Source organism: Sus scrofa, chromosome X (genome assembly GCF_000003025.6).
Source record: "Sus scrofa isolate TJ Tabasco breed Duroc chromosome X, Sscrofa11.1, whole genome shotgun sequence".
Lineage (NCBI taxonomy): Eukaryota > Metazoa > Chordata > Mammalia > Artiodactyla > Suidae > Sus > Sus scrofa.
The window spans coordinates 2,011,034-2,024,811 of NC_010461.5; the positions used below are offsets into that span (position 1 = coordinate 2,011,034).

General features: G+C 46.7%; 1 protein-coding gene across 1 annotated transcript; it reads left to right on the forward strand.

Moving 5' to 3' along the window:
- On the forward strand, nt 1,033-8,041 carry OBP (odorant binding protein). The gene is made up of 6 exons (NM_213796.1): nt 1,033-1,110; nt 1,567-1,706; nt 3,789-3,859; nt 6,396-6,506; nt 7,714-7,815; nt 8,022-8,041. The coding sequence occupies exons 1-6, from the start codon at nt 1,033-1,035 to the stop codon at nt 8,039-8,041; spliced, it is 522 nt and encodes a 173-aa protein (NP_998961.1).

Sequence of the window (13,778 nt, forward strand, 5' to 3'; positions counted from 1 at the left end):
AAGAAATAGCAGCAACAACAACAACAACAACAACAAAACAACAACAAAAAAAAGACAAAAATATATATATAATATTTTTAGTCCTTGCAAGTGTGAATGGAAGTGGCCAACCAACAAAGATGGAGGCTGAAGATCCCTTTTCTGTTGCTTTTCAAGTGACAGACATCTGTTGATTTCACAAAAGTATTGAGATTTTGTCTGTGACTTTTTTCGGGGGGCTGCACTCATGGCTAGGGTTCCAATCAGCGCTCCAGCTGCAGGCCTACACCACAGCTGGAGCAATGTGGTATCCAGAACTGTGTCTGCAACATACACCACAGCTCACAGCAATGCCAGATCCTTCACCCACTGAGCAAAGCCAGAGATTGAATCCAGGTCATCACATATTACATTAAAAATGACATTTTCTGAAAAGGTGTTTTGCACACAGAACGATAAAATGAGTGGTTGAGATACCTTCTTCACATGAGGTTACTGGACATGTCACAGGTGGACCTCTGAGTAAAAAAAAAAAATAACAGAGCCTGCTGTGGGGTAGAAGAAGGTTATGACCCCAGGGAATGAGGCGTCTTTTAACATTGTTCCACCAGATGGTTTGTCTTCAGTTTGAGAAAAGAAGTGTAGACGTATCTCTTCAAGGTTAAGGAAATAATACGGGTCCTGGGGATATGTGCCTTGGATTGCTGATCCCATTATGGACCTTGGACATAAAAGAAAATAAGTATTACTCTCCTTAAAACACTTGGCATGTATTGCGATTTGTCACTCACCATAAAGGCCAAATATTCAGATCCACTTAAGCTTCTCAGAAAACAAATCCCATCGTTCAAAGCACAAAATGCCAGAATAGCTCATCACTGCCAAGCAGGATATTGGAAGATGACTTAATGTAACCAAGGGGTAAGATTAATCATTGTACATCCAACGTTATGACAACAGACCAAGACTATAAAAACGGGGAGGATTCCGACTCTCTCTAACAACTGGGACACTCCAAGCTTCTCCTGAAGAAGAATAGCAGGAACCACCAGGATGAAGAGTCTGCTGCTGAGTCTGGTCCTTGGTCTGGTTTGTGCCCAGGAACCTCAACCTGAACAAGATCCCTTTGAGGTAAGAGGGATGGGCTGGGTGGGAGTAGAGCTTGTGAATGTGTGTTGCTGTGGGGGTTTCCTTGGGCGCCTCCAGAAGCCTAGCCATCCACCTCAAACTCAGAATTGCTCCATTAATTGGCTCCTGGACTTGTAGGATTTGGTCTCTGTGGTATCTACTCTGTCTATTCCTCAAATCGATATATTGATATAGTTCTTGGAAAAAGAGCTGGATCAGCCAGGAACTGCTGGGAGTGGAGTTATTGCATCTGAAGCTGAGCATCAGCTATTTCTGAAATGTCTCCATTCCTTGTTATATGCTGGCTTGAGTTTTCACATTATTATCTAAATCTGGCTCCGTTCGGTCAAATCTGCTAATGTGTGCTGATAGGTAAAAGGGAACGGACGCTCCTGAAGGATGATGTGGGGGTCATCAGAAACAGAGGAACTCTCCTGAATCACAAGTATTTCTTTTTAGCTTTCAGGAAAATGGATAACCAGCTACATAGGCTCTAGTGACCTGGAGAAGATTGGAGAAAATGCACCCTTCCAGGTTTTCATGCGTAGCATTGAATTTGATGACAAAGAGAGCAAAGTATACTTGAACTTTTTTAGCAAGTAAGTAAAAATAATGGGGAAGGAAACCACGTATAAATACCAGAACCTGAGGAAGGTCTGGCATCCATGTGTGCAGGGAAATGCCTGGGTTTGAACAGGAGCCTGGTCCCCTCATGTGAACAGCCGAGAAGGGTCTCTGGAGACCTTGAGTCCTTGCCACCAGAAGCCTTCCGAGAAGGTCAGGAGTCCTGCCTGAGAGTAGAGGTCCCAGAAGGTCCCCTGGCTTCAAGCCATTCAAGGCAAGAGGGGCAGAGCAGCAGCAAGAGCGCAGTGCCCTAAACCCTACAGTCCCCACCTGGGGCTGCAACCTTTCAGGCAGACTTTGTAGGACAGGCTTCACAGGGAGCCCCACTGGCTGGGAGCAGGTGCGGAACACAAAGGGGTCTCTACTCAAAGGTGAATCAGCAAAGGTTCATTGTGACTATGTTTATTAAAGTCCTCATAGCACAAAGCACGCTTGATGGAATGTCCACTATAGAACAGGTGTTTTATTGGGAACATGCCCACACAGAAACAAACTTTCAAGAATAGAAATATTAATGATAAAAACCCTAAAATATTTATGCCTGAGGAGCTTGGGGTATAGATATATAAATATGTATAACTGATTTTATTTTAAACAGCATGTATTTGAGAGTATACTGACATTTAACTTGTACACACACACATATCATATCTCAGGATACATACAGAACTGTTCTAATTTTGTAACAAATACTTTACTATCTTCCTCTTTGCCATGTTGATTATGTTTGTGCCCTATCTTTGACTTGTTGTGGGGCCACTCTCTCTGAAATCAACTCTAGAGTGTACTGACCCACAGGTACCCCTCTAAAGGGCAGGGTGCTCTGAGATTTCACTTGTGGACACTGGTTTCACCACCTCAACAGTCATGATATAAATCTCCTCCCCAAATCTCATTTCTGTCCCTCACCGTTAACCACCCACCTAGCCACAGGTAACAACGGACCTGATTATTCTCACCTCCTCTAGAACTTCACACAAGGAAATCACACAGTCCACATTGTATCCCCTGCTTCTTTCACTCAGCAAAATGGTTTAAAAAGAGAACTGTTTGTCTGCATAGAGAAGGAGTCCCTTTTCTCAAGACAAGTGGAGGGACTAGGTTTGAATACACAACCATGTGGATACTTTGCAGTTTCTGCAACTGCATGTGGTTTTTGTTGTCACCACTTCATGGTTTGGTTTTGTATGTTTGTTTTTTGAGTCACTGGATGCATTTCCATAATGACTAATTACAGTGAACACAACTCACTCTGGTCATTGTCTGGCAATAGGTCTTTCCACTAATTAAGCCAGTATTTCTTGGGTGATTTCTCTTGTAACATTTGAGGCATCTGCATTTGTCATATATACCAAATACACATTTTTCACTTACGTGCACAGAGAGATACATATGAAGTCACTCAAATACATTGTAATAGAGGTGACAATATAAACATATCAGATACGTATACCACTTACTTATGTTATACAGGCATATCATGTGTATCTTTGTGTGTGATTTTCCTGGTACACACATATGTATCTTTCAATGTGTATTCCTCTGATGATGAATTAATAGAAGAAGACTTTCTATCTTGGATATGAAAAACTAAAATTTCCTATAATTTCTGCAATGTTTGGCGATCCTTTCAGCATCTATTGCCAACGTTATGAAAACCCTAACGGCTCTTTTGAGAGCTCTGCCTCTCATTACTAGGCAAAGGATGTTTTAAACAGTTTTTTTTTTTAATTTGTTTTCATTTCAGTAGGAAAAGACTTTTTTTACTCTTTTCCCCTAAAGTCTCAATTTCTTTATTTAGTTTCAAGGAAACATGGCTAAATATGTACAGTTCATTCTCAGAACTTCTACTCAGAACGAATGTGGAAATGAAATGTCTTGTCCCTTGGGAGCTACCTGATCTGAAACAATGCATTCCTGTCCTGTGCATGTCCCAGGGCTCTTAGGCATTACGGTGTTACTTACACTGGGGCTGAGAGGGTGCATCAGTGAAATTGGCAATTATAGGTCAAATTTTTAGGATGTGAAATCAACCAACTCACTGCTTTCTTTTTCAGGGAAAATGGAATCTGTGAAGAATTTTCGCTGATCGGAACCAAACAAGAAGGCAATACTTACGATGTTAACTGTGAGTAGGAGAGTTGAATGGATAAAAGTAGAGGAGGGTGCAAATCGGGGCCTCCTGTCCCGTCAGGACACCACACATGTCCATTCCAGGGTCCATCAAAGGACAGGTGTGGTCAGGCACCTATCCTCAATGCTCGAAGCCCTCTGCCATCCTGAACAAAGGCTTCCATCCCACAACTCAGAGGGCCCCTCCCGACTCACAGGGGTCCTCCATGGTGGACCCTAGACTTGGTCTTTCAGGAGGGTCTCAGGTATATGGAGCGGTTACTAGAATATTTAAAACACCCTTCAGAACGCGTGTCTCAAGGGTCTATGTGGACAGGACACATCAATATCATCCTGCAGGAGACAACTTTTAGAAATTAGCTCTGAACATCCTAATTGCTTCCGTGAATGCCAGATGAATTTCAAATCCATGGAAATCCTAGGAATTTCAAACACCAAACACAACGCTTCTTACATGCAGCTTCTGGTCAAAGCAATGAGGATGCTGGCTAAGATTTACAGCTCTACGTTCTATGCGAGAGCCTGCAGCCACATAACCAGTGGTCATTGCTCCAAGGCATATATATTGGATTACAACTTACATATATCAATATGGGATTCCAGGAGGTCCCTAGTGGTTTACGATTTGGTGTTCTCACTGCTGTGGCCTGGGTGGGATTTCCACATGCTATGGGTGTGGCCAAAACATAAGTGATTCCAACCCTTGCTTACTATAAATCATAGCACAGCCGTTGCACTATTAACACAAAGAAATCAAATGTGTGCCAGATTCTTAGCCCTTCATGTACATTGATAAACTTTTAATATTAGGTAGGAATTTTTTGAATAATTTTTTGCCTTTATTTTATGGCCCCACTCATGGCATATGCAGGCTCCCAGGCTAGGGTAGCATCTGAGCTGTATGTGCTCCTCCATGCCACAGCCAGAGCAACCCAGGAAAAGGGCCATGTGTGCAATCAAAACCAGAGCTCAATGCAATACCATATCCTTAACCCACTGAGCAACACCAGAGATCCAGCCTGCATCCTCAAGGATCCCAGGCAGATTCATTTCCAGTGAACCACGATGGAAATTCCCAAATCATGCCTTTTTTCTTTCCTAGGGGATTTCTTTCCCTCAGCTGAGGCACCCGTGCTTCTACTGTATAGACCTTCATTTCTGCCATGTTCCTATATATTTTCCTGGATCGAGAAATGGCAGTTCAAGTAGGGAAAGAAACAGAACAGCCCACCTCTTCCTCCACGCCTCTTGGCAACGAGCAATCGCAACCAGACTAGCTTGGGTTTAGGGGAAATCCCTGCACCCATACGAAGCACACACTGGACTTTGGGTGAGGGCAGCCTCAGCCAAGATATAGCCTTACCTTCCTGGCCTCTACCAGCTGCAAAACCTTTATGGCCATTAGAAATTGAGATGGCAAAACCCTCCCGGAGAAACCATGGTTAGAGCAAAGGGGGTTCCGGAGAGTCTCAGGAGAGGCATCATCTGACATGAACTGTCCCCAAATAAGCCCAGGCTCATGGATGCCCAGGGGCTTGGGAAAGATGCATACACAGGTATGGGGTTAGAAACCAAGGAAGCCATTTCAGGAGCTACCTCGTCTTGGCCCAGGCAGACAACTGGCAATTCAGTGGTGCTGACTATGAATAATGCTATGCGGGGTTTCAGGAACACAGATGGGCTGATGAAAACCAGATCTTGATGAGCGATCCCAGTGAGGTGTTATGGAGGGCTGGAAGCGAGAACGCATGCCCAGGGCTTAGAGGGAACACAAACTCGGTCAATGCTTAATCTTCTGCAGAGCAACATGGCACAGCCACAGAGGGGGAGGTGCAGGCCTCCAGGTGGGGGTGAGCTGATGCTTTAGGTGCTCACTGCCTGCACAGCTCCACGAGGACAACAGTCCTGATAGCTATACACTGGCTAGAGGCCTCTGGGCATCTGCTAAGGAATCACCTAGATGGAGAACAGAGGAAATGCAATCACGGATACTGATGGTTCAGAATATGGCAGTTCTGGTTCGGGGTGGGCACTCAGTAACCCAAAGGGTGGAAGGGTGCCTTGACTCTGGTCCTAAAGAGTGCTCTAAGCCATGGCTGGGAAAATGAAAATTGACAGGATGTTTCGACTTGGATTTCCTAACCTCCCTCATGATATTTGAAATGATGCTGCCTTCATTGGAACTCACATTCAAGAAAACATGCTAGTAGCATTGCAAGGGGGAATAAGGTTCATGCCATCAGAAGATGTCCATAAGGAAAAGCCCCTCCCCTTGCCATCCTAATCGGCTGAAGCGTTCCCTGCACCCACAGGGGGAGAGACCCATAAACACAGGATGCACTGGAGCCCAAGCCCCAAGTTTTCCATGATAAAGTTCAGCTACAAGAAATTAATTAAGGCCAGGCAACATATACATGAATGTATGTATGTTTATGTGTATAATTGCATAGACATGCACATACATTTCTATTTACATGTGTGTATAAATGTGTGTGTGTGTGTATATGTATGTATCATTTCTCTCTTTACAGACGCAGGTAACAACAAATTTGTAGTTAGTTATGCGTCCGAAACTGCCCTGATAATCTCTAACATCAATGTGGATGAAGAAGGCGACAAAACCATAATGACGGGACTGTTGGGTAAGTCTAAATCCTCATGCCATCCCCATGGGCATGGTCATGAACCATGTGCCCTGGAAGCATCTTTCTCCACACGTCAGTCGCAACAGACAGAACTCAGTATCCACTTAGAAGGCGTAGGTCTTTACGTTCCTTGCATTAAGGATTCTGGAATGGAATCTACAAAGAGAGGAGGGAACATCAGAGCTGGGAGAGAAGGGCAGTTTCAGCAGCTGTTTCCAACCACATCTCATTCCTGCAAAGTAACATTTTGGAAAAGAGTTTTCCTGGAAATGGGTCCCTCCCATGGCAACTCATCTCAAGCCATGGCTTTAATCAGGTTGACCTCAATCTCTATACTTCAAGTTCATGGTCAATGCATTCAAAACCCTAAGACAGAAACATTTGAAATACATCTTCATGGGGTCCGTGGTTCTTTTTTTTTTTTTTTTTTTTTTTGGTCTTTTTTCGCTATTTCTTGGGCCGCTCCCGCGGCATATGGAGGTTCCCAGGCTAGGGGTCGAATCGGAGCTGTAGCCACCGGCCTACGCCAGAGCCACAGCAACGCAGGATCCGAGCCGTGTCTGCAACCTACACCACAGCTCACGGCAACGCCGGATCGTTAACCCACAGAGCAAGGGCAAGGACCGAACCCACAACCTCATGGTTCCTAGTCAGATTCATTAACCACTGCGCCACCACGGGAACTCTGGGTCCGTGGTTCTGATGCCACAGAGGGGCACTGGGAGGTGTTCTGTCACCCTGGACAGTAGGCGTCAGCTCCACAGAAGGTGTCAGGCAGAACTGTGGTTGAATGAAAGAAGAAGACATAGTCTCCCATGACAAGAGTGTCCCTGGAAGGGTGAACCCTGTTTCCCAGGTACCTGGGTCCAGAACGAGGCAGGAATTCAGGAAGACATACCAGGAAGCTGATAGAGAAGCAGGCACGTCCATGTCTGGGTGGTGCACTGGGCTCTAATGCATGGAGCCCCTGAGGAGGCTTTGGGGTCCTCCTGCTGACACTGGAGGGTATGCAGTGCGTGAGCTGAACTGGGATCAATCCTCGCACACACAGCAGGCCTCTGCATCATGGCAAGTGGCACCTGGTTGGGACTCCCTTCAATTACTCCAAGGGAAGCTCTGTTTGCACACTGAATCTCCCATTCGGTACTCAGACATCATGATGGGGTCTAATGGGTCCATTGTGTTGTATGCATGCTGATTTTAGGCAAAGGAACTGACATTGAAGACCAAGATTTGGAGAAGTTTAAAGAGGTGACAAGAGAGAACGGGATTCCAGAAGAAAATATTGTGAACATCATCGAAAGAGGTAAAGCAATGCGCATTGCCTGGACATATCATTCACTGGGTCTGTGCACTTGCTAGCAGAAGACACACTGAGTGCATGCACCTATTGTCTCCCATACGGAAATGGCTAGAAAACCCCATAGGTACAATCGTAAAGTAAAATAAGACTATTAGGACTTGCTTGTATTGGTGGATTGTTTGAAACCTGTCCTTTTTATTTTCCCCCAGATGACTGTCCTGCCAAGTGAATCAAAAGCGACTTCGACATCATCAAACTGTAAGTAAAATCACCTGTTATCAATGCTGCTCCAGCAGAAAAGTCAAGGCGCAGACACTGTCCTTTCCTAAAGGTCACATTGTGTCGCTTGCAATGTTTTGCTCCAACAATGGAAATCCTCCTGCCTGACCTCACGCCTGTCACCTGTCACAGGGGCCATGCTCCTAAACCTTTGTCCTGTTTCATTCATCAACAGGATGCAACACGAAGAACCAGGCATTGCCATTGCTCCATGGAATCAATACCAATGACCCACATGCCTGGTTCCTGCCTCTTATAATCCTGCTCTGCCCATGATTATCCCACGTCCTCTCTCCTCATCCCTTAATCACATCCTCTGGGGTGGTCCTTGACTTCGGAAGGTTCAAATAAAGGGAATTCATGCAGACCTGGGCAATGGCACTCTCTGTAACACGTCAGCTACATGACATCACCCAAGGAGCCCTGTTAACTATCCAGGAAAACCTTCCCTTGTAGGACATGTATGTCATCCCACACAAATCAAAATAAGATGAAACACAGGTGTCTAGCGATGTCAAGGTGAGCAGGAGAAAAAGGACTAAACCAGCACAGAAAGGCAGGATTCTTGTGAGGACTTTGATTGTAGTGGTCAGAGTCCAAAACAGAACCCCAAGTGCATTTCCTTCATGGCAATAAAGGAAACTTTGGTTCCAGTCACTGAGGTTTACCCAGAAAACTATGACATGGCCTGGGCCATCACTGAGGGAACATGCCTCTTCGGACAGCACCAACCCTTCTGAAACTCCACGGAAGAACTCTTACGTCTTCAGGTTTAAGGCACTAGTAGTCAAACATGGGCAGGTGAGCCATGGGCAAACCACAGTACCATGAAGGCCACATAGTACCTGGAGGAACAAAATGACCAAGAGGCCAGGTACAAAGCGCTCACTGCACACCCAGGTCACCACACATAAAGATGCGGTCCCATCCTCTCCGGCTTCAAACAGCATCAGACACTCGTCCTCCCAACAAAGAGCCCTTCCCCTGGCCATGAGCCCAGAACACCCACAGCACATTGTGCTACTCATGTCACCATCCAAGGGTTCTAGGCTCCTAGAGGCAGCCCTTCTTTGAAGGGCTGAACAACCGTTCACAGACCAGGACCAAGCCGTGAGAAAACACAGCTCCACATAAGGGATTTTGCTCAGGATCCGAGGTTCTGACAAATAAACATTGACAGGTTACAAGGAAGTAGGAAGAGTAAATGGGTATGCATAAATACACCTAGAAGGGGCCCCTCAGTGGGAACAGAGGGCACCAGGAATGAAGACTATGTTGGCTTTAGTTGGAAGTCATGGAGATATCAAGGACATTGTGGGAAATCTCCTGCTTCCTATAAATGAGTGCGTGCCTTGGGAGTTCTGATTCTCATCGACAGTGGGCATCGGAAATGGTTGGATTGGGTGGTTGCATATATACACAGGCTATGAAATGGACAGGGAAGGATGAATTGCCACAGGAATGAGGAAAGGTAGACCCTGACATACACAAAAGCACTGTGAAATGTTACCTGGGCTTGCACCATGTCACCATCATCAATTTAAAAAAAATAGAAAAGGGTGTCACTAGAAATGGAAAGAGATGAAGAGTAATGTAAGATAAAAGTAGCAACAAAGTTAGTGCAACTATATATGCCATCAAGTGGACACAGTGCTTGGAATGTCTGGTAGCAAAACTGGCCCCAGATGAAACAGAAAATGTCAATAGACCTATATTCTATTAATGATACTCCCTCTGGCATCATACAATTATCCATCAAAGACTGCAGGTCCAAAGCATTTCACCAGAGCATCTGCTCAAATATCCAATGAGGAAACGTCACACGACTCAGACAAGGTTGCAGAAAGACATGACAAGAAAGATGGTGCCACCCATTTCGTGAGGTCTGCATAGACTACATCCCAAATCGGATAAAGACATCGAACTCTACAGAAACCCATGAGTTGCTATAAAAATACCACATGCCCTCAACTGCGGTGTAGACCCCTAGGTAGAAAAGGAACCCTCCAGGGACTCGTATGATTTCCTGATTCTCAAGAGGCACACATTGTCCTTGAAACACAAACATGCTCACACAGGGGAGTGCTGTCTGTGTTTTACACATACATTACCCAAGAAGGGAAAGATAAAGAGAATCCATTTCTGGCTCTGGTTCCGAAAGGACTACTTTAGAGATCATCCATATGCTCATCCTAAAGATCCACCTTATTCATTCATGACCCCTTCCAACAGGTGCCATGGCTCCCAGACAGGCAACGTCATTTGGGAATGCTTTTGCAACATGACAAACAACAACCCTGTGGATACTGACATGCCTCCATCTCTGAGAATTTCTGTAAATGCAATTGGCTTCTCAAAGGGAAGACAACCTTCGGGCACTCTCAGTGCCCACCTAAAAGACCTTGCACCAGACACCCTGGCATGTGCTGTTGTCATTTCCCCTCATGTCATTCCCACACGTACACACTTAACTCACATTCCAACCATCCAGAGAGGTTCGCCTGTCACCCTTCTCTTTGCAAACTCTGACTCCTTCACAAATGGATCACAACCACACCCATTGCCCTTCCTAGACTCCGAGCTACAACATACACGCAGGTGATGCAATTCGCAAAACAAACACTCGGAAGGTAAAACAAAGAATAAGCATGCACCAAATGATAAATACCAGTGCAACACAGAACAGCAGAGGCAAACGCTCCCAAGAGACAATGGGACCTTTCCTTCTGGGAGCTGCCTTCTCTGACATCGGGAGGATTTACTCCTGTCTACATCGACCTGCACGCCAACAAGTGTCCAGAAGAAATAGGAACGTCATGGAACATGACATTTGTTTTCTCCTTTAGCAGCTCAAATTTCTTCTCCACTTGGATAGATTAGAGAGGACCTCGGTGGCAAATACAAGCTCCAAGAAGCTCCAAGGCGTGAGGATTTCTAGCCAAATAAAGGAAGAAAATGGAGCCATGCTGCTTCCTCGACTCACACTGTGTGTCTCTGCTCTATACTGGGTCTGCATGACACCACAGTATCTTTCAACCACCCCTGACATTGAAGGGAACAAGGGCCATCCTTCCTGAATTGGCCCAAGGAGGTACGTCTGGGAGTTCTGCTGAAGTGTACCCAGGGTTAAATCCTTTCACAGAGGATCCCCTAGTCTGTGGAGAACAGTTGCTAGGTGGGGATGTCTATCTTGAAACAACCCCTCTTCGGTGCTTGAGCCTGCCATGGCTAGCAGGCCTATTCTTCCTGCATTTCGGGTACAACCAGAGGGACGGTGGGAATCGCTGGGTGAGTCTTGGTTTCTTCTGAACACACCTGGGTCAGTACACCCTGGCCTCGAGAACAAAAACCCCAGGGACACACAATGACTCCCTTATTAACCAGCTCTGGGCTCAGAGGCCACCAACACCAAAGTCAAATACAACAAGGTTGGAACCTTACTCTACAGCGACCAAGACTATTTATGAAGAGAGAAATGGCCATGCAGTGGCAAGGAGAATAGGTCCGTGAGTACAGTGCTCTCCTTCTTCCAAAGGGAGCCATACATTCGGATGAACCGTCAGGTTCCTGTAAGGACTGAGGCTTTCTTCTCAGTAAAAGGAGAGGGGTCAATCAACCTCACCATGCTTTCACTGACCTACAGGAAGGGTCACTACAAAGCAAGTACACCCTCTTTGCTATGGAGTAAAGGTCCAAAACAAACAATCCGTTGTCCTCCGTAACATTATCTGAATATGTATTCACACGCCTGATCCCAGGTCATCTCTCCTGGTCATGATTCCTATCTTTGGGCTCCCATGGGGTTTCTGAGCTGCTGTTCAAACAAGCTGACTTCATGCACCCTTGCTAAATGTGCATCTCGTAGAGAGGCATCTCATTCAAATCACAAAAAATATCCCATTAAATATCCAGGAAAATGTTCCCTTAATAGGACAGAGGGTTTTCGCCAGAGATGATGCTGAAGAGAATGACACAGAGATGTCCTAAGGTATCAAGGTGTGAGGGAGAAAAAGGCTTAAACCCATCACAAAAAGGGAGGAGTGTAATGGAGAGCTCAGGGGAGGAAGAGGAGGGCCGTGTGGTTAAGGGAAAAGTCCCTTGAGAGCAACTTAGTCTTCATAGGCATGTGTGGCTTAAAGGCGACAGGTGCCCGAAAACAGGGCAGTGCCTCTTGCATGATGTAAGGCCCAGGGAACAAACCACAGCAGTCCGCTCAGAAACCACAGGGAGAGGGGCCTGCCATAGCTTGGGATCTGGGAACAGTCTCCACCTGCAGGCCACTCACCTCAGAGGGTGGCAAACAAGAGGACATTGCAACCTTGCACCAGCCACTGCTTCTCTCACTGCCCTGGGAATGCACCTGCCTGCTGCCACAGACACGGCGAAATGATTCAGGCTGTGCCCACATGCTTAATCACTGTCCCTTCCCAGGACCCTGAAAACAGCAGCAGCCTAGGCCATGTCTCCTCCGGGGGCAGAGGGTGATGGGCTGCTTTGTGCATGGTCTACAGGTGGTGAGGGCAAACCACAGCAGGTATTGCTGACTCCACAGGTGGGGGTGGCCACCGCCTCTAGGGGTCTGTCAACAGGCACCACTTGCAGCCCCTGTCACCTCAGAGGACACCACAGAGGACGGCATTGCGAGGGAACCCTCACTGCTCTTACTCTCACTCCCCTGGCAACTCACACACCCTGCCACGGCCATGGCCAAATGATCTGGGCACTTCCTACATCAGCCGAAGGTGCATTACCCTTCCCAGGCCCTTGCAACTAGGAGCAGCCTGCATCACTTCTCTGCAGGGCCTTCCTCCTGTCAAGACTCCAGCAACTGGGCACTCTGTCCTTGCCTCAGCCACTGACTCGTTCTCCCTGGAAACACACTCAGCACCATGGACACCCCAGAGGGCTCCCACCAAGGACAGCAACAGCAAATAGCCAAACTCCCATGCCCAAAGTATACAGGGACACCCTACCAGACACAAAGGGGCGCTGGTGCATAGAAACAGCCCTCCAGGACTACAGTTTGGTTCCCCTCAACACAGACAAAATGAAAACCAGAAGCAAGAGGAGGACCCTCAGGAAGCATTCCCAGCTAAAAGAAGAGGAGAAGTCCCCAGAGGCAGCAATCCAGGAAACAGACCTCTGCAGTCTGACGGACCCTGGGGTCAAAAGGGAGATTATGAAACTCCTGAAGGCATGAAGGCTGAAGAGGAGGGACTTAAGAGCCCTTTTAAAGAGTAAGAATGGGGAGAGAGGACAAGATGGCGGAGGAGTAGGGGGACACGCTCGCCCTCTCCCACAAACACAACAAAAAAAGCACATCTACAGAATAAATGACTCGCACAGAACAGCAACCAATCGCTGGCAGAGGAACCTAAACTCCAATAATGGCAAGAAGTTCGTGACATTACTGGGCAGAACGGGAGAAAAGAGGAGAGTGAGAGAAGGTGAATCCGAGCGGGACGGGCGCTCCCAAAAGGGAACTGCGGTGGAGAAAGGGATCCCGCACCCTGGAAAGTCACCTACTCAGGGGAAAGATCAAACGAACCAGAGGAATCTCCAGATGGAGAGAAGAGTGTAGCAGTAAGTTGGAGTAGGGAAAAGCTGATCAAGAACCGAACGGACCATCTGAACTACGGGCACAGTCACCAAAAACTGAGACGCCTGGGAGGGGGCTGGGCACCGAA